The following is a 20,095-nucleotide window of genomic DNA, read 5'->3' on the forward strand; positions in this document are numbered from 1 at the left end:
AGGGATCGCTTGGGTAGCGGGAGAGGGTCCAGAGGAGGCTTGGCCAGTCCGGAGGGCGGGTAGTGCACTGCACTAACGACCGCCGTATTGGTGAAGAGTAACGAAGTTGGGGTTGTTTGTCCGGCGAGGTTGTCGGTGCTCTCGCTGCCAGTATGTGGTTGTCTGGTGGCTCAGTGTCCATGTTGGATCCAGCGTCATTGTCGCTGTTGTTGCTGGATGGACCGATGGTTGAGGCGGTTACATCAGCTTCCAGATTTCCAAAGACCAGCGGGTATAGCGAGTGGGGGTCTGACCTCGGCGGGGCCTCAGGTATCCTCCTAGGCTGCTCGGGGGACAGATCCCCCCCCCCCCCCCGGGTCATTGGTGTCTCTGGATCTCGCTCCGGTGTCTCTTGGTCCCGTCGATGCATGTAGTCCAGCTGGCAGTGTGTTTCATTTCCCTGGGTCTGGACCGCGTAGGACACTGGTCCTGTTGCATGGACAGCCTCGCCAGGGATCCCGGTGGCTCCCACCCCAAAATTCTGTCTCCGTACTGCGGAATTTTGGGCCCAGGCGTGAGTCTCTTGCCGAGCAGTCTTGACGCTAACAGACCCGTGCCCCCACGTCGGGGGACAAGTGAGTATGCGGGATGCAGAGGTGATTGGCCGTTCTGAGCCGTTGGGCATGCAGTGTGTCAGTGCCACTCTGACGCCGTATAGCGAGTGAGGCATCGCATGTAATGAGCAAAGGTTCTGATGGGTGGAAATGGATCCCTTGTCCAACACGAGGCACTATTTTACGTCTTGGTAAAGCCCTCTGGTGCGAGGGAGCCAAGTCTCATCGCCGTCACTCCATCAATAGTTAGTGGCGCAGGATGGGCAATGTCACCATCAGGGGAATGAATTTTCCGTAATAATTCACCAGACCTAAAAAGGGGGGAGCTCCGTCAGGTCACAAGGGATGGGGGCCCTGGCGGATGGCCCGCACCTTGTCCACCACTGGATGGAGGCCCCGACTGTCCACCCTAAGAAGGGGAAAGTATAGTCTGAAAGGAAGCTTGTAGGGAACATAAAGACTGACGCTAAGAGTTTCTACAGATCTGTGAAGAGAAAGAGATTGGTGAAGAGAAATGTAGGCCCCCTACAGACAGAAACAGGGGAATGCATAATAAGGGACAAAGAAATGGCTGAGCAATTGAATGCATACTTTGGTTCTGTCTTCACAAAAGAGGCCACAAATCAGATCCCGGAAATATTGGCGAATGAAGGGTTCAGTGAAAGGGAAGAACTGAGGGAGATAAACATTAGAAGAGAAATGGTGCTGGGAAAACTGATGGGATTGAAGGCGGATAAATCCCTGAAAATCTGCATCCCAGAGTGCTAAAGGAGGTGGCTCTGGGAACAGTGGACGCATTGGTGGTCATCTTCCGGGATTCTATAGACTCTGGAACTGTCCCTGCAGCTTGGAGGCTAGCTCACGTCACTCCGACATTCAAAAAGGAAGGTAGAGAGAAAGCAGGAAATTATAGACCAGTAAGCCTAACATCGGTAGTGGGGAAAATGCTTGAATAGCACCCGGATAGGTGCAGTCCTGGGCCCCGTGACACAGTGTAGCGGCAGGGGCGGTTCCTCAGCCCCCAGGTCTTTCAGGAAGTGTGTTGGGGCTCTCGGGAGGAGATGGGGACTGGCCTTGTTCCTGGCCGTGGCGTCTTGCTCGATGTGGGCGGCCGCCTTCTGGGAGTATTGGGGAAAATTGATGGGATGGATGGTCGATAAATCCCCCGGGTCTGATAATCTACATCCCAGGGTACTGAAGCAAGTGGCTCTAGAAATAATGGGTGCATTGGTAGTCATCTTCCAAGATTCTATAGACTCTGCAACAGTTCCTGCAGATTGGAGGGTAGCTAATGTAACCCCACTATTTAAAAAGTGAGGAAACAGGGAGTTTTCGACCAGTCAGCCTGATGTTGGTAGTGGGAAAAATGCTAGAGTCCATATAAAATATTTAATAGCAGAGCTGTTGGAAAACAGTGGCAGGATTGGACAGAGTCAGCATGGATTTATCAAAAGGGGAAACCATGCTTGACAAATCTACTGGAATCCTTCGAGGATGTACCCAGTAGATTTGATGAAGGGGAGCCAGTGGATGTGGTTTACTTGGACTTTCAGAAAGCTTTCAACAGAGTCCCACACAAGAGATCAGTGTGTACGTTTGAAGTGCATGGGATTGCTACCAAAGTGGATAGCCTCACATTTATCCACATTGTACTGCATCTGCCATGCACTTGCCCACTCGCTCAGCTTGTTCAAATCCCACTGAAGCATCTCTCCATCCTCCTCACAGCTCACCCTCCCACCCAACTCGGTGTCATCTGCAAATTTGGAGATTATGCATTTAGTTCCATCGTCGAAATCATTAATATATAATGTGAACAGTTGGGGTCCTAGCACAGATCCCTGCGGTGATATACATCATTGTAAGTACACAAAGGGTTAATGTACATACACAACAGCTAGATAGACACCAGAGGGAACACCAGAGACATGACACACAGACAGTCAACCAATAGGTCAGTAAGATAGGACACGGCCAATGGGCAGTCACGATACACACAGAGGTGGCACTAACACAGGGGGGGCATTACATCAACCCATACATAAGTACACTGCACACATGATCTTCCTCTTTCCAGTGGAGACACTCAGTGAGTACAGACACAGGGTTGATTGAACATCACACCCACCACATGGATTGCAGCAGACTGGTTAGTCAGTCTGAGTAGCTATAGCAGGATTAACAGTAGCGTCGAATCCAAGTAGGAGAATTGTTGATAGTTTAATAAACGTGTTAAAGCTATCTCCAAGTCTGAACCTTCCTTTGTCAGAGTGCACATCAAGGAAGCAGCTTCTGCTACGTCAAGAGCATAACAAAATTAGTCACTGTCTGCCAATCGGAAAAAGATCCATTTATTCCAACTTTTTGTTTCCTGTCTGCTAACACAGCAATGATCATACAAGGGATAGAGCAAAGCTATTAGCTAACTCCATGCTTGCTTCTACACAGGTCTCTGTCCAGTCCATAACCGCCCATAGTTTCAGGTCAAGTATCTCTTTACATCACACTGTGGGCTGTACTGTTGCCCAGTCCCACATTAATCCTTTCCACGCCTGATACCCTGCAGGTCTGGCAACATCTCTGAAATGGAAACAGGGTTCACGCTTTGAGTTCAGTATGACTCTTCGCAACTTCTCTCAACCGTCTCTGATCTGAGGGGAACAACCTCAGCTTCTCGAGTCAGTCCAGACAATTTTAAATCATTCATCCCAGCCCATCACTCGTGTACAAACCAGTTTACTTGTCATGTGCACGCGGGATACAAAACGGGCCCAAAGTTTTCCCGTCAAATTACACCCAAGGTCGTGTTCCGGAATGGGAGCTTCTGGTTATTTTTTTAAAAACATGAATCTAGAGTGCCCAATTCTTTTTTTTTTCCCAATTAAGGGGCAATTTAGCGTGACCAATCCACCTACCCTGCACATCTTTGGGTTGTGGGGGTGAGACCCACGCAGACACGGGGAGAACGTGCAAACTCCACACAGATAGTGACCCAGAGCCGGGATCGAACCTGGGACCTCGGCTCCGTGAGGCAGCAGTGCGAACCACTGCAGCCACTGTGCCATCCCCGTGTTCAAAGTGCAGGACAGGAACCTTTGCAATCAATCAATTCAATTTTATTCTTGATAGAAATGTTCAGCTCGCACTGGGTGCGCAAAGGAAAACCTGATAGCAACATGTCATCAGAACACTTCGAAAATAGCCACAAGATATACTAAAGTTCTGAACACAGTTCTCTCCATCCACCAATGCTTAACAGGGAGAATAAATTTACAAGGGAAAAATCTCACTCTTTGTGGGTCAGTCTTGATCTTTCCTTCACTGTCCCAGTTCCAGCTGTCCACCCTGATCGTTATTTGTTCTGTTGAGTTGTTTTTTTTCCTTTTTCTAGGTTTTGCCACGTTGCAGTTCAGCCTGAGGCACGGAAATGAATTGTGCCTAATTTAAATGAATAGTTTTATTACATTTCGCCTTATTGCTCGCCAAAAAAAAAAAACCCAGTCGTTTTCTCCATATTGCAACTTCAATTTTGGTTCTCTCTCAGCTCTGTTCCCTCGGCAGGGTCCCTGCCTCCGGCAAGCTTCCCAGGCAATGCTCCACTTCTCCCACGAGATGCACTCCTTGATGCACTGACCAGGCAGATGTGCCAGTCAGGGTGTCCACAGGACTCTGGGGCAATTTTTGTCCGAGGGACCCTCCTCTGGGGAGACCTGCCAGTGTTACTTAACTCCCATCCCGACCAGGAAACCTTGATGGGAAATGAAAAGATTGTCGCTACACTCCCCGAGGACCATAGGCTGCTCTCCCTTTTGGGAGAGAGAGAAAGAGAGAGAGAGAAAGAGAGAGAGAGAGAGAGAGAAAGAGAGAAAGAGAGAGAAAGAGAAAATCGTAGAATTTACAGTGCAGAAGGAGGCCATTCGGCCCATCGAGTCTGCACCAGCCCTTGGAAAGAGCACCCTACCCAAGCCCATACCTCCACCCTATCCCCATAACCCCACCTAACCTTTTTTGGACACTAAGGACAATTTAGCACAGCCAACCCACCTAACCTGCGCATCTTTGGACTGTGGGAGGAAACCGGAGCACCCGGAGGAAACCCACGCACACACGGGGAGGATGTGCAGACTCCACACAGACAGTGACCTAGCGGGGAAGTGAACCTGGAACCTGGAGCTGTGAAACAACTGTGCTAACCACTGCGCTACCGTGCTGCACAGAGAGAGAGAGAAAGAAAAAGAGAGAACGAAGAGGTAACCAGTGGGTCACCACACCTCAGTTGCGGGGAGATGTGGAGAAGGCGGGACCTCTCATGGATAACCTGTTAGCGTCGCTCCGCATCAGAAACCAGCTGTCCGGCCAACTGAGCTAACCAACCTCCATTTCAGAGAATTAGCCCGGGCCTCTGGATTACGGGTCCAGTGACATACCCCAGCAAGCTACTCAAGGGCAATCGAGGGAAGGGCCTCGCCAACTACCTCCACTGTGTCTCCCCAGCAGAGATGATGGCAGACGGGGAGGGGGTGCGGGCGGGGACAGATAGCTTTGCAGGCTACCCGAGAGCCAGGATCGAGCACAGCCAGTCCCAACAGTCAACGTTAGGGTTGCCAACTGTGATTCTATGCATTCCTGGAGGTTTCACCACAGGACTTGCCCCAACCCTCCAGCCAATAGTCAGCAAACACTTCCATCCTCGTGTCGTATGGTCTTCATATGCCGGCTGGAAATCAAAATGCCCGTTACCCAATTAAATGGTGCCACACACCGCACCCCCCCCCCCCCCCCCCACCGTCTTGCCCTAATTTCAGTAACTTTATGTATGGAAAAAGAGAGAAAAATTGAAAAAGAACAAATCCTTTTGTTAAAAAAATGTCCTGCCGATTCCCCAGGGCACAGTAGTGTCCTTAGGAGGCTGATCGTAATCCTTGGAGACTACAGGCCAATCCTGGCAACTCCTTAGTGACTGGGGATGAAATGTGGGGGTGGGATTGGGAGGGGGAAAGCGAGAGGAATTAATGTGAAAAGAGGGGAGGCAGGTAAGTCGGGGAGAAGGGAGGGAGGGAAAAAGTGGAGGAGTCAGAACGTGATTCTTTGCCATCCTATCTTGCCAGATGAGGCGGCACGGTAGCACAGTGGTTAGCACTGTCGCTTCACAGCTCCAGGGACCTGGGTTCAATTCCCGGTCACCGTCTGTGCGGAGTCTGCACGTTCTCCCCGTGTCTGCGTGGGTTTCCTCCGGGATGCTCCAGTTTCCTCCCACAAGTCCCGAAAGACGTGCTGTTAGGTGAATTTGACATTCTGAATTCTCCCTCTGTGCACCCGAACAGGCGCCGGAATGTGGCGACTAGGGGATTTTCACAGTCACTTCATTGCAGTGTCAATGTAAGCCTACTTGTGACATTAATAAAGATTATTATTATTATGTGAGTGTACTTGTGACAATGAAGATTGTTATTATAATGAGTGTACTTGTGACAATGAAGATTATTATTATAATGAGTGTACTTGTGACAATGAAGATTATTATTATAATGAGTGTACTTATGACAATGAACATTATTATGAGTGTACTTGTGACAATGAAGATTATTATAATGAGTGTGCTTGTGACAATGAAGATTATTATAATGTGAGTGTACTTGTGACAATGAAGATTATTATAATGTGAGTGTACTTGTGACAATGAAGATTATTATAATGTGATTGTACTTGTGACAATGAAAATTATTATAATAATGTGGGTGTACTTGTGACAATGAAGATTATTATTATAATAAGTGTGGGCTGTTTAGCACAGGGCTAAATCGCTGGCTTTGAAAGCAAACCAAGGCATGCCAGCAGCACGGTTCAATTCCCGTAACAGCCTCCCCGAACAGGTGCTGGAATGTGGCGACTAGGTGCTTTTCACAGTAACTTCATTGAAGCCTACTTGTGACAATAAGCGATTTTCATTTCATTTCATTTTTCACTTGTGACAATGAAGATTATAATGTGAGTGTACTTGTGACAATGAAGATTATTATGAGTGTACTTGTGACAATGAAGATTATAATAATGTGAGTGTACTTGTGACAATGAAGATTATTATTATAATGTGAGTCTCCTTGTGACAAGAAAGATTATTATTATAATATGGGTGTACTTGTGACAATGAAGATTATTATTATAATGAGTGTACTTGTGACAATGACGATTATTATTATAACGAGTGTACTTGTGACAATGAAGATTATTATAATGTGAGTGTACTTGTGACAATGAAGATTATTATTATAACGAGTGTACTTGTGACAATGAAGATTATTATAATGTGAGTGTACTTGTGACAATGAAGATTATTATTATAACGTGAGTCTCCTTGTGACAATGAAGATTATTATTATTATAATGTGGGTGTACTTGTGACAATGAAGATTATTATAATGAGTGTGCTTGTGACAATGACGATTATTATAATGTGAGTGTACTTGTGACAATGAAGATTATTATTATAATGTGAGTGTACTTGTGACAATGAAGATTATTATAATGAGTGTACTTGTGACAATGAAGATGATTATTATAATGAGTCTCCTTGTGACAATGAAGATTATTATAATATGATGTACTTGTGACAATGAAGATTATTATAATGTGAGTGTACTTGTGACAATGAAAATTATCATTATGAGTGTACTTGTGGCAATGAAGATGATTATTATAATGAGTCTCCTTGTGACAATGAATATTATTATTATAATGTGAGTGTACTTGTGACAATGAAGATTATTATAATGTGAGTGTACTTGTGACAATGAAAATTATTATTATGAGTGTACTTGTGACAATGATGATTATAATGTGAATGTACTTGTGACAATGAAGATTATTATAATAATGTGAGTGTACTTGTGACAATGAAGATTATTATAATGAGTGTACTTGTGACAATGAAGATTATTATAATGTGGGTGTACTTGTGACAATGAAAAATATTGTTAGGAGTGTACTTGTGACAATGAAGATGATTATTATAATGTGAGTGTACTTGTGACAATGAAGATTATTATAATGTGAGTGTACTTGTAACAATGAAGATTATTATAATGTGAGTGTACTTGTGACAATGAAGATTATTATTATAATGAGTGTACCTGTTACAATGAAGATTATTATTATAATGAGTGTACTTGTGACAATGAAGATTATTATAATGTGAGTGTACTTGTGACAATGAAGATTATTATAATGTGTACTTGTGACAATGAAGAATATTATAATGTGAGTGTCCTTGTGACAATGAAGATTATTATAATGAGTGTACTTGTGACAATGAAGATTATAATAATGTGAGTGTACTTGTGACAATGAAGATTATTATAATGTGAGTGTACTTGTGACAATGAAGATTATTATAATGAGTGTACTTGTGACAATGAAGATTATAATAATGTGAGTGTACTTGTGACAATGAAGATTATTATTATAATGTGAGTGTACTTATGACAATGAAGATTCTTATAATGAGTGTACTTGTGACAATGAAGATTATTATAATGAGTGTACTTGTGACAATGACGATTATAATAATGTGAGTGTACTTGTGACAATGAAGATTATTATAATGAGTGTACTTGTGACAATGAAGATTATTATAATGTGAGTGTACTTGTGACAATGAAGATTATAATAATGAGTGTACTTGTGACAATGAAGATGATTATAATGTGAGTGTACTTGTGACAATGAAGATTTTAATAATGAGTGTACTTGTGACAATGAAGATTATTATAATGTGAGTGTACTTGTGACAATGAAGATTATTATTATTATGAGTGTACTTGTGACAATGAAGATTATTATAATGTGAGTGTACTTGTGACAATGAAGATTATTATAATGTGAGTGTACTTGTGACAATGAAGATTATTATAATGAGAGTGTACTTGTGACAATGAAGATTATTATACTGTGAGTGTACTTGTGACAATGAAGATTATAATAATGTGAGTGTACTTGTGACAATGAAGATTATTATTAGAATGAGAGTGTACTTGTGACAATGAAGATTATTATAATGTGAGTGTACTTGTGACAATGAAGATTATAATAATGTGAGTGTACTTGTGACAATGACGATTATTATTATAATGTGAGTGTACTTGTGACAATGAAGATTATTATACTGTGAGTGTACTTGTGACAATGAAGATTATAATAATGTGAGTGTACGTGTGACAATGAAGATTATTATTATAATGTGAGTGTACTTGTGACAATGAAGATTATTATACTGTGAGTGTACTTGTGACAATGAAGATTATAATGTGAGTGTACTTGTGACAATGAAGATTATTATTATACTGTGAGTGTACTTGTGACAATGAAGATTATTATTATAATGTGAGTGTACTTGTGGCAATGAAGATTATTATAATGTGAGTGTACTTGTGACAATGAAGATTATTATTATAATGTGAGTGTACTTGTGACAATGAAGATTATTATAATGAGTGTACTTGTGACAATGAAGATTATTATTATAATGTGAGTGTACTTGTGACAATGAAGATTATTATTATAATGTGAGTGTACTTGTGACAATGAAGATTATTATTATAATGTGAGTGTACTTGTGACAATGAAGATTATTATGAGTGTACTTGTGACAATGAAGATTATTATTATAATGTGAGTGTACTTGTGACAATGAAGATTATTATTATAATGTGAGTGTACTTGTGACAATGAAGATTATTATTATAATGTGAGTGTACTTGTGACAATGAAGATTATTATAATGAGAGTGTACTTGTGACAATGAAGATTATTATACTGTGAGTGTACTTGTGACAATGAAGATTATAATAATGTGAGTGTACTTGTGACAATGAAGATTATTATTAGAATGAGAGTGTACTTGTGACAATGACGATTATTATAATGTGAGTGTACTTGTGACAATGAAGATTATAATAATGTGAGTGTACTTGTGACAATGAAGATTATTATTATAATGTGAGTGTACTTGTGACAATGAAGATTATTATACTGTGAGTGTACTTGTGACAATGAAGATTATTATACTGTGAGTGTACTTGTGACAATGAAGATTATTATTATACTGTGAGTGTACTTGTGACAATGAAGATTATTATTATAATGTGAGTGTACTTGTGACAATGAAGATTATTATTATAATGTGAGTGTACTTGTGGGAATGAAGATGATTATTATAATAAGTCTCCTTGTGACAATGAAGATTATTATTATAATGTAAGTGTACTTGTGACAATGAAGATTATTATTATAATGTGAGTGTACTTGTGACAATGAAGATTATTATAATGAGTGTACTTGTGACAATGAAGATTATTATTATAATGTGAGTGTACTTGTGACAATGAAGATTATTATAATGAGTGTACTTGTGACAATGAAGATTATTATTATAATGTGAGTGTACTTGTGACAATGAAGATTATAATGTGAGTGTACTTGTGACAATGAAGATTATAATGTGAGTGTACTTGTGACAATGAAGATTATAATGTGAGTGTACTTGTGACAATGAAGATTACCATAATGAGTGTATTTGTGACAATGAAGATTATTATAATGAGTGTACTTGTGACAATGAAGATTATTATTATAATGTGAGTGTACTTGTGGGAATGAAGATGATTATTATAATAAGTCTCCTTGTGACAATGAAGATTATTATTATAATGTAAGTGTACTTGTGACAATGAAGATTATTATTATAATGTGAGTGTACTTGTGACAATGAAGATTATTATAATGAGTGTACTTGTGACAATGAAGATTATTATTATAATGTGAGTGTACTTGTGACAATGAAGATTATTATAATGAGTGTACTTGTGACAATGAAGATTATTATTATAATGTGAGTGTACTTGTGACAATGAAGATTATAATGTGAGTGTACTTGTGACAATGAAGATTATAATGTGAGTGTACTTGTGACAGTGAAGATTATAATGTGAGTGTACTTGTGACAATGAAGATTACCATAATGAGTGTATTTGTGACAATGAAGATTATTATAATGAGTGTACTTGTGACAATGAAGATTACAATATGAGTGTATTAGTGACACAGATTGTTGTGATGTGGGGCTGAGGGAAGGATGGGGAGGGCTGTGAAGAGAGTGGGCGGGCTTCTGGCCCCCAGCGAGGACGGGGCGAGCTCCCCCACCCACCCCCCTCCCGCCTATTTAATGCTTGCCGCCACTTGGTGGCGATGGAAGGTGAAGAGGGAAAGAAGTTGTGGATTGTGTGTGCGGGAAGAGTCAGCCTGGAGCAGCAGCAGTGAGTGAGGAGCGGGATTCTCTCCCTCCAGCTGAACACACACACAGGAGTGTTAGTGAATGAGGAGGGAGAGGCTCAGCTCGGTGGGAAGCACTGTCCCTCACCTCCTCCCTCACCCCCTCCCTCTGTCCCTCACCTCCTCCCTCCCTCATCATGCTCACATACCTGTTGCTGGGGACGCTGTTGTCACTTTGCGGCGCTCAGAGCGACGTCACCCCTTCGTGTTATGGAGGATTCGACCTGTACTTTGTCCTGGACAAGTGAGTAGCTCACTGTGTGTGTGTGTCTGTCCCAGGGCCGCTGCTCGTCAGTCTGGGACAGGGGGCTAGTTCTGGACAAAAGTTTTTGTTTTATTTTGCCTGTGTTTATTTTGGGGACTGATTGGGACTTTGGTGTCTGGAATGGTGATGGTGGTGCTGACTGACAGTCCTGCTCAGCCATGGGGCTGACAGAGGGCTTGGTGCCTGGGAAGAGTTGGCAGCTTGTTGGCTGTGAGCAGATGTGTGTGTCCCTCTTTCTCTCCCAGTGGCTGCAGATGTGCAGCTCTGCCCCTCACAGCAGGAGTGACAGGGCCCACCACACTCCTGCATCAGCTCCAACCCCCCCTCCCCCATCTCCCACCCCACAAACAGGGGCTTGAGCAGCAAACTTAAAATCAGCACTCAGCTCCAAACCTAACCTGGGGGTTGGGGAACAAAAACCGACCGAGCTGTTGGATGGGAGAGAGAGGAAGGGAGGCAAGAAGCAGCTTTAAACAGGCCAGCTGCACACGGAGCTGGCCCTTACCCTGCCATTCCTCTTGTCTCATTTTAAAAATAAGCAAGAGCAGATTTGTGTGGGCTTGCTAAACCATTCACTTTCCCACCAGCAACCACTGAGAAAGAATTGCTGGTCTCCCATGTTATACTTCCTCTCTTCCCCCCCAAGGGTTCCTGACTTGTTACTTAGTTGGCAATTTAAAATTTTGTTCTGAAAAAACTTTTTTTTTCCCGAAAAGATAAACTTGTGCTTGGAGCAAACGGTGTCCTCGCTGTCCATTTTTCAACCTCTGATAATGGCCATGCAAGTACTTGTGTGGGTAATCAGTTTACTGTCAAGTTTCTTGCGCAAGCTTTGCCCCGTCCACATCTGTTTGCCACATCAGGGTCAGTTCTGTTTGTCTGTGCCTCGAAAGAAAGTGTTGACGATTTATGTTTCGACCAGTGAGGACCGTCCAAAAGCTGTGTTCCCTCCAGCCCCACACTCCTCCCCCCCCTCCCCCGGTCCTTGTTTTAACTGTGTTCTCTGTCAAGAGAGTCTTTCTAGGAGCCAAAAAAGAAAAAACAAGAGGCGGCTCCAGATTGAAATTGGAGTGAGTCAAAGCTTCATTATTGCTAAACAAAGACGAGGCAATCTTGGCCGTCTTTATGAGCCAAAGATGTTGACCTTGGTGGTTAGATTGGATGCTGACACACAGGTCCCTCTCTTTTTCACCCTGTTTGGATCTAGTGACGAGTGTGCACCGGACTCCAACGAGTAACCATAGGGTCAAATAGCAAGGGAGGAAGCCATTCAGCCCATCACACCTATGCATTGAAAGAGCGATCCAGGTTGTTGCTCGACAGTGCAGAACTTGAGTACTCTGAAAAAAGACACATGTCGTCCAAGCTTTTTGTCTTGCACTCCTCAGGGCAGATTCGCAATAACACCAAATCACAGAAGGGGCCAACGACCTAAAAGCTTAAGCGAACTGCTATCGTTCCTCCAGGAATACGCGAGCTATCCAATTGTTCCCAGTCCTCCGACTCTGTTCCAATAATTCAGCATTTTCAAAACTGTACAACATGTCCCTTCAAGAAATTATTGAATTTCCTTCCATCGGCCTTTCAGGCAGTGTGTTGCACACCACAACAACTGGCTGTGCAGAAAAATATTTGTCTCATTGCCCTTCCCCTTCCTTTCCCTTTTGGCAATTATCTTCTAAGTCTGTCAACTCAGCCATCCAGACACCAGTCGGGATGGTCTCTCCCCATTTACTCTCTCAAAATCCTTGTCGTTTTTCAACACCTCTATTATACCTTCCCCAGGCCTTCTCTGCTCCATCCTGACATCCGTCCTTCGGCTGTACACTGGGTGATGTATCTTCATTAATAGAAAGCATAATGAAGACCATTGGGATCATGTCGTCATCACAGAATGGGGGAGGATCCGTCTGTCTGACTTAGCACTGTCCTCTCCATTTTCTGACATCCTCGAGGGCGACAGAGGTCAGTCTGTCACCACCGATTGGCATGATTTGGACTTCTCAAGTGAAGCCAATTTTTTATTCACGAAAGCTCCTCAGTCAGTCCTGATTTCCAACTGCACCTGTGTTTTGTATATTTTCCGTGGTCTGGAACCCACTCATCTGAGTGTAGCAAGACCAACACTAATTTCTTCATACAAACATATGAATTCGGAGGAAGGGCGTGCCATTTGGCCCCTCGAGCCGTTTAATAAGGTCATGACCTCGCGGATCGTGGCCTCAACTCCACATTCCCGCTACCCCCCCCCCCCCCAATTAAACTTGGACTCCCTGGTTGGTCAGGAATCTACCTACCTCCACCTTCAAATCATTCAACGACCCTGCCTCCACCGCTCTCGGGGCAAGCGAGTTCCAACGATTCACAACCCTCAGAGAAAAACATTCTTCCAATCTCAGTCTGAAACAGGAGACCCCTTATTTTTAAACTTGTGTCCCCCTCCCCACCCCCACCCCAGGTTTGAGATTCCCCCACAAGGGGCAAGATCCTTTCAACATCCACCCTGTCAAGACTCCTCAAGATGCTGTACATGTTTCAATAAGACCACCTCATCATCCTAGTCCAGCCTTCCCCCACCCCACTATCCCAATATATCAGTCACGTGAACCTTCTGTGGACTATGCCAAATGCAATTATATCCTTTCTTGAATGAGGAGACCTTTTTTCTTAAACAGGGAGACTTTTAAAATATAAATAAACAAGGAGTCCAAGGAGCTTTTTCCTACCATCACAAGAAAGGATCACAAGGTTTGAGAGAGAATTCCAGAGATGGAGATCAGGGTAAAGCGTAGGGGGGGGGGAAAGTCACTTTTCCGAAAAGAAAATCTGCTGAGCTGACAGCTGGCACTGCATTAGCTCCTCTGCGCTTAAATATCTCACAGACAAAAATGTTGGCATCACGTCAAAGTTCCTGGTTTTGGGATGTCCCGCATTCTGAGTGACACGGCGGACACCTTTCGTAAAGAATACTCCCGAGGATGGGAAATTTGGCACAAGGCTAAACCGCTGGCTTTGAAAGCAGACCACGGCAGGCCAGCAGCACGGTTCAATTCCCGCGCCAGCCTCCCTGAACAGGCGCCGGAATGTGGCGACTAGGGGCTTTTCACAGTAACTTCATTTGAAGCCTACTTGTGACAATGAGCGGTTTTCATTTCCGTTTCATCTCCATTTCACTTTCATTCATTCATTTCTTTTTAAGAACAGGTTGGAATAATTGTCCGGTGTTCAGCTACAGGAGTCAATTCCAGCCAAATGCCTGCCGTGACAATAAGGACGTTCAGGTCCCACCAGAGAGAATTGCACAGAGATTTTTCCCTGTTTTCCTTGGACAGGTCCCGGACTTGCTCCTTCTCCTCAGTTTGCGAAACCGCGTGGCTCAGAAGGGACACCGTAGAAAATAGGAGCATGAGGAGGCCATTCGGCCCTTCAAGCTACCCCGTCATTCATTCTGATCATGGCTGATCATCCAACTCAATAGCCTAATCCTGCCCCCCCTCCCGCCATATCCTTTGATCCCCATCGCCCCAATTGCTATATCGAACTCTTTCTTGAAAACATACAATGTTTTGACCTCCACTACTTTCTGTGGTAATGAATTCCACAGGCCAACCACTCTCTGGGTGAAGAAATTTCTCCTCATCTCTGTCCTCAATGATCTACCCCGTATCCTCAGACTGTGACCCCTGGCTCTGGACTGTTAAGTAATGAGTTAAGAGTTAAGTAATGCATTAAGAGACATTGCAATTAGTTGTCTCATTTATGTTAAGTATCCATTAATTGACACTGATATGGAAAGGGGCTTCAGGTGGCCTCTGTCAGGTGGTGTGTTAAGAGTTTTGTGCAGAGGCTGTGGAAGTGAAATAAATGGTGTCTGGTGAAAAGGATCAAGATCTTTAGACTCTTCATTTCACAGCAACTAAAACGTCTACCCATGGCAGCAGAGGATGGTTGCTGTGCAAATGTGAAGGTTTGAAAGATACAACTTTTCCTGATCAGTGAGTGAGTGAGAAGGAAAAAAAAAAAAGATACATGGCTGAACCGAGGATAAAGATGGCTGGAAAAGACTATCCTCCCTTATTCTCTGAAAGGGAATCGTACGACAAATGGAGAAGTGCAGTAGTTATGTGGACTAAAGTAACTGCTTTGGGAAAGAGAAAACGAGGTATGGCATTGGCTCTTTCGCTACCATATGGCAGTAAAATCCGAAACAAAGTGCTTTCTGAGCTGGAATTGGACGAGTTAGACTCAGAAGAAGCTCTGGAGACTCTTACAATATATGGATAAGATTTACAAGAAAGATGACTTGTTAAGTGCGTATGAAGCATGGTCGGAATTTGATAAGTTCGGGAAAATAGAGGAATTCTCCATGGAAGACTATATAATGAAATGAAATGAAATGAAAATCGCTTAGTGTCACAAGTAGGCTTCAAATGAAGTTACTGTGAAAAGCCCCTAGTTGCCACATTCCGGTGCCTGTCATTTACGGAATTTGGCAGACTATATAAAAGGCTGCAGAAACACAATCTGGAATTTCCACAGTCTGTGTTGGCCTTTAAATTACTTGACTGTGCTAGAGTGAGCAACATGGATAGGCTCCTGGTTTTGACAGGAGTTCAGTTTACAGATGAGGATACCTTATTCGATCAGATGACAAAAGCTTTAAAGAAGTTTCTGGGCAAACATTCGATTCCAATGGCTCTGATGATTCAAAGAGGTCAGTCTGCTACAAAGCAGAATATGGAAGATACACTACGGATGGAGAAATTTTACGGCTACGAACAGGGCCCAAGACTATAGAAGGAGATCGAGACAAGGAAATTATGAAGACAGAAACCCAGTTAGAACTTACAGTCGGAAGATGAACCCCAGAAATGCACAGGGCATGATAAATCGATGTTTTCGATGTGACTCTCAATACCATTCTGTCTTCAACTGTCCAAAACATTATGATAGAGTGTTTGAAGCAACACATGACACGGAAGAGTCAGAAGAGGAAAAAGATAGTGTTCAGGGAGACGACATTGTCCTATTGACAAGCAGTTTTACGCCAGTAATGAGGGTGTTGGTTGCAGAATCCTTCCATTGTGCTGTACTGAACAGTGGCTGCACATGTACTGTGTGTGGAATTGTTCCCTGGACTCCTTGAATGCTGAAAGTCGTAACAAGGTTAAGGAATTTGAAAGTTCCACAAGTTTCAGGTTTGGGGATGATATTACTCTGAAATCGCTGAAAAGAGTGGTGATCCCTTGCAATATTGCCGGAGTGAATCATTTCATTGGCACGGATGTTGTATCAAGTGAGATACCTTTGCTTCTGAGCAGACCGTCGATGAAGAAAGCACACATGAAACTGGATATGGAACAGGATAAGGCAACAGATTTTGGAAAGACGGTGGACTTACAATTTACACAGTCGGGACACTATTGTATTCCATTACTGAAAAATAATATTTCAAGTACAATTGTGAAGGGTGTGTTAATGGCAGTTGAAAATGGGACTTTAGCTGATAAAAAGCTTGTTGTATTAAAACTGCATAGGCAATTTGCGTATCCGTCTCCTCGGAGGCTGAAAAATTTATTAAAAGATGCAGGGGTAAGGGTTGACGACTATACTAAACTGATAGAACAGGTTAGTGATTGCTGTGAAGTTTGTAGGAAGTACAGAAGGACACCAGCACGACCGATAGTAACCCTACCTTTGGCCAGGGATTTTAACAACATTGTGGATGTGGACCTTAAGATCTGGGATAAGGCCATTTTTCCGAAAGGACAACTACCAAAAATTGGTACAAAGGTGACATACTTGCCTGAAGGGTCTAGTCAATGGAAGGATGCAATTGTTATTAGAGCAGGGAAGGCCACTGGAAAGTATAAACATTGGTTGAATGTACAGCATTCAGGGGAGGGAGTTAAGACAATGGATTGAGAACACAAAGTTCAAAAATGGAGGTCACAGGAACACAGTGCCAGTTCAGATAGTACATCGGTTAGTGAAAAGGTCGAGAATTTTGAAAGGACATCCCACAGCAGATTGGAAAGATCAAGCAGTAGCAGTGTAGAACAAGTTATCAGGCGGAAGAGGGGACGTAGTTTATCAAGGTCTCGGAACATGAGTAAGACTACGAATACTAATAGGAGTAGAAGCCCACATGCACGTGAGATTTTGGTGGCTTCCAATAAATTATATGAAAAGTTATCAAAGATGCTAAACAGCAAGAACTGCATAGTCGGAGTGAATTTGGGGTATACACGGAAGTACCGGGTAGGGGACAAAGAGCTCTGTCCCACAGATGGATTTGCACGGAAAAGGTTCTTCCGGATGGAACTTATAAGGCAAAGGCCAGGCTTGTGACAAGGGGATTTGAAGAAAACTTAGACGATCAGGATTTAAAGGCAGGAAAGGTTAATTTTAAAGATCTTCTTTTAGCCACAAAGGCATGGGAATGCAAATCTATAGATATGAAAGCTGCCTTCTTGCAGGGGCATCAGCTCCAGAGAGACATTTTTCTCCGTCCTCCTAAAGAAGCAGCTAACACAGAAGGGGTACTCTGAAGTTGAACAAATGTGTATGTGGTTTAAATGTTGCATCTAGAGCCTGGTATTCTTCGGTTAGGTCAGTTTTGTTAAAGTTAGGCTGTTACCAGTTGAAAGTAGATCCGCTAATGTTTTACTGGCAGTATAAAGGGAACCTTTCTGGCATCTTTATGGTGCATGTCAAATAATTTTTGTGGGGTGGGACTAGTGATTTTGAAGCTTTTGTAATCTCTGGTTTGAGGAAAGAATTCAGGGTCGGAAGTCAGGCTTCCGGTGCATTTAAATATATTGGACTGGAAATTGGACAGACTAAGTTAGGGGCAACTTTACGTCAGCAATCTTATTTGGAAAGCATCAGCCCAAAAGCAATTAATCGTGGCCGGGTTTTCACAAAAAGATGCAAGGTTTCAAAGATGGAAAAAGAGCAACTGCGAAGTTTAATTGGGCAACTGAATTGGTTAGGTAGACAGACTAGACCGGATGTGAGTTTTGATGTCTTAGAGTTGAGGACAAAAATGAATGATCCCAAAGTGGAAGACTTAATAAGAGCAAATAAAGCATTTGGCCAAACTAAAAATGCAGGAGTATGTTTTGAGGTTCCCGGTTTTAAGTGACCTTAGGCACTTAAAATTCATAGCTTATACTGATGCGTCCTATACAAATCAAGCACAGGAGGTTTTATAATTTTCCTCTTGGGGAACAATGGTAAATGTTGTCCTCTTGCGTGGGAAACAAAGAAAATAAGGAAAGTGGTCGAAAGCACTTTGGCTGCTGAGACGTTAAGCTTTGTAGAGGCGGTGGATATGGCCTTTTATATATCTCAGATATTGACAGACACCCCCCACCATCGGAAACATCATCTTGCACCTACCCTGTTTAATCCTGTTAGAATTTTCTAGATTTCTATTCCCCCCTCATTCTTCTGAACTCCAGTGAATACAATCCTAACCAACTCAATCTCTCCTCATACGTCTGTCCTGCCATCCCAGGAATCAGTCTGGTAAACCTTTGCTGCACTCCCTCGAGAGCAAGAAAATCCTTCCACAGAAATGGACCAAAATTGCACACAATACTCCAGGTTTGGTCTCACCAAGGGCCTGTATAATTGTAGCTGGGCATCCCAGCTCCTGTACTCGAATCATCTCGCTATGAAGCCAACATTCCATTTACCTTCTTTACCGCCTGCTGTACCTGCACGCGTACCTTCAGTACGAGGATATTGTGTCCTCTTCTGGTCGCCTCAGTATGAAAAATGAAATGAAAATTGCTTATTGTCACAAGTAGGCTTCAAAATGAAGTCACTGTGAAAAGCCCCTAGTCGCCACATTCCGGCACCTGTTCGGGGAGGCCTGTACGGGAATTGAACCGTGCTGCTGGCCTGCCTTGGCCTGCTTTCAAAGTCAGCGATTTAGCCCTGTGCTAAACAGCCCCTATAATAGGAAGGATGTGGATGCTTTGGAGAGAGTGCAGAGGAGATTTACCAAGATGCTGCCTGGACTGGAGGGCATATCTTATGAAGAAAGGTTGAGGGAACTAGGGCTTTTCACACTGGAGCGAAGAAGGAAGAGAGGTGACTTGATAGAGGTGTACAAGGTGATGAGAGGCATGGATAGAGTGGATAGCCAGAGACTTTTTCCCAGGGCGGAAATGGCTGTCACGAGGGGACATAATTTTAAGGTGATTGGAGGAAGGTATAGGGCAGATGTCAGAGGTAGGTTCTTTACACAGAGAGTGGTGGGTGTGTGGAATGCACTGCCAGCAGAGGTGGTGGAGTCAGAGTCATTAGGAACATTTAAGCGACTCTTAGACAGGCACATGGACAGCAGTAAATTGAAGGGGTGTAGGTTAGGTTGATCTTAGATAAAGATAAATGGTCGGCTCAACATCGTGGGCCGACGGGCCTGTACTGCGCTGTAATGTTCTATATGTTCTATGATACCCAGGTCTCATTGCACATTCCCCTCACCTGATATTCCCCGAACAGACGCCGGAATGTGGCGACTAGGGGCTTTTCACAGTAACTTCATCGAAGCCTACTCGTGACAATAAGCAATTATTATAGGGGCTGGTTTAGCACAGGGCTAAATCGCTGGCTTTGAAAGCAGACCAAGGCAGGCCAGCAGCACGGTTCAATTCCTGTACCAGCCTCCCCGAACAGGCGCCGGAATGTGGCGACTAGGGGCTTTTCACAGTAACTTCATTTGAAGCCTACTTGTGACAATAAGCAATTTTCATTTCATTTTGGCCATTCAGATAATAATCGGCCCTCCTGTTTTTGCTACCAAAGTGATAACCTCACATTTATCCAACTTATACTGCATCTGCCATTCATTTGCACACTCACTCAACCTGTCCAAATCACACTGATGAATCTCTGC

At 43.3% G+C, this 20,095-nt stretch overlaps 1 protein-coding gene across 1 annotated transcript in view; it reads left to right on the forward strand.

Moving 5' to 3' along the window:
- Positions 1 to 10,851: 10,851 nt before the first annotated feature.
- The window catches only part of LOC140396853 (anthrax toxin receptor 1-like), a 142,347-nt gene continuing 133,103 nt past the window's right edge, over positions 10,852 to 20,095 (forward strand). Inside the window, exon 1 of the mRNA XM_072485631.1 lies at positions 10,852 to 11,163. Within this exon, the coding sequence (XP_072341732.1) occupies positions 11,057 to 11,163 (107 nt within the window). The 5' untranslated portion in view covers positions 10,852 to 11,056. The remainder of the gene's footprint in view (positions 11,164 to 20,095) is intronic.

This window comes from Scyliorhinus torazame, chromosome 20, assembly GCF_047496885.1.
Source record: "Scyliorhinus torazame isolate Kashiwa2021f chromosome 20, sScyTor2.1, whole genome shotgun sequence".
In the NCBI taxonomy this organism is placed as follows: Eukaryota; Metazoa; Chordata; class Chondrichthyes; order Carcharhiniformes; family Scyliorhinidae; genus Scyliorhinus; species Scyliorhinus torazame.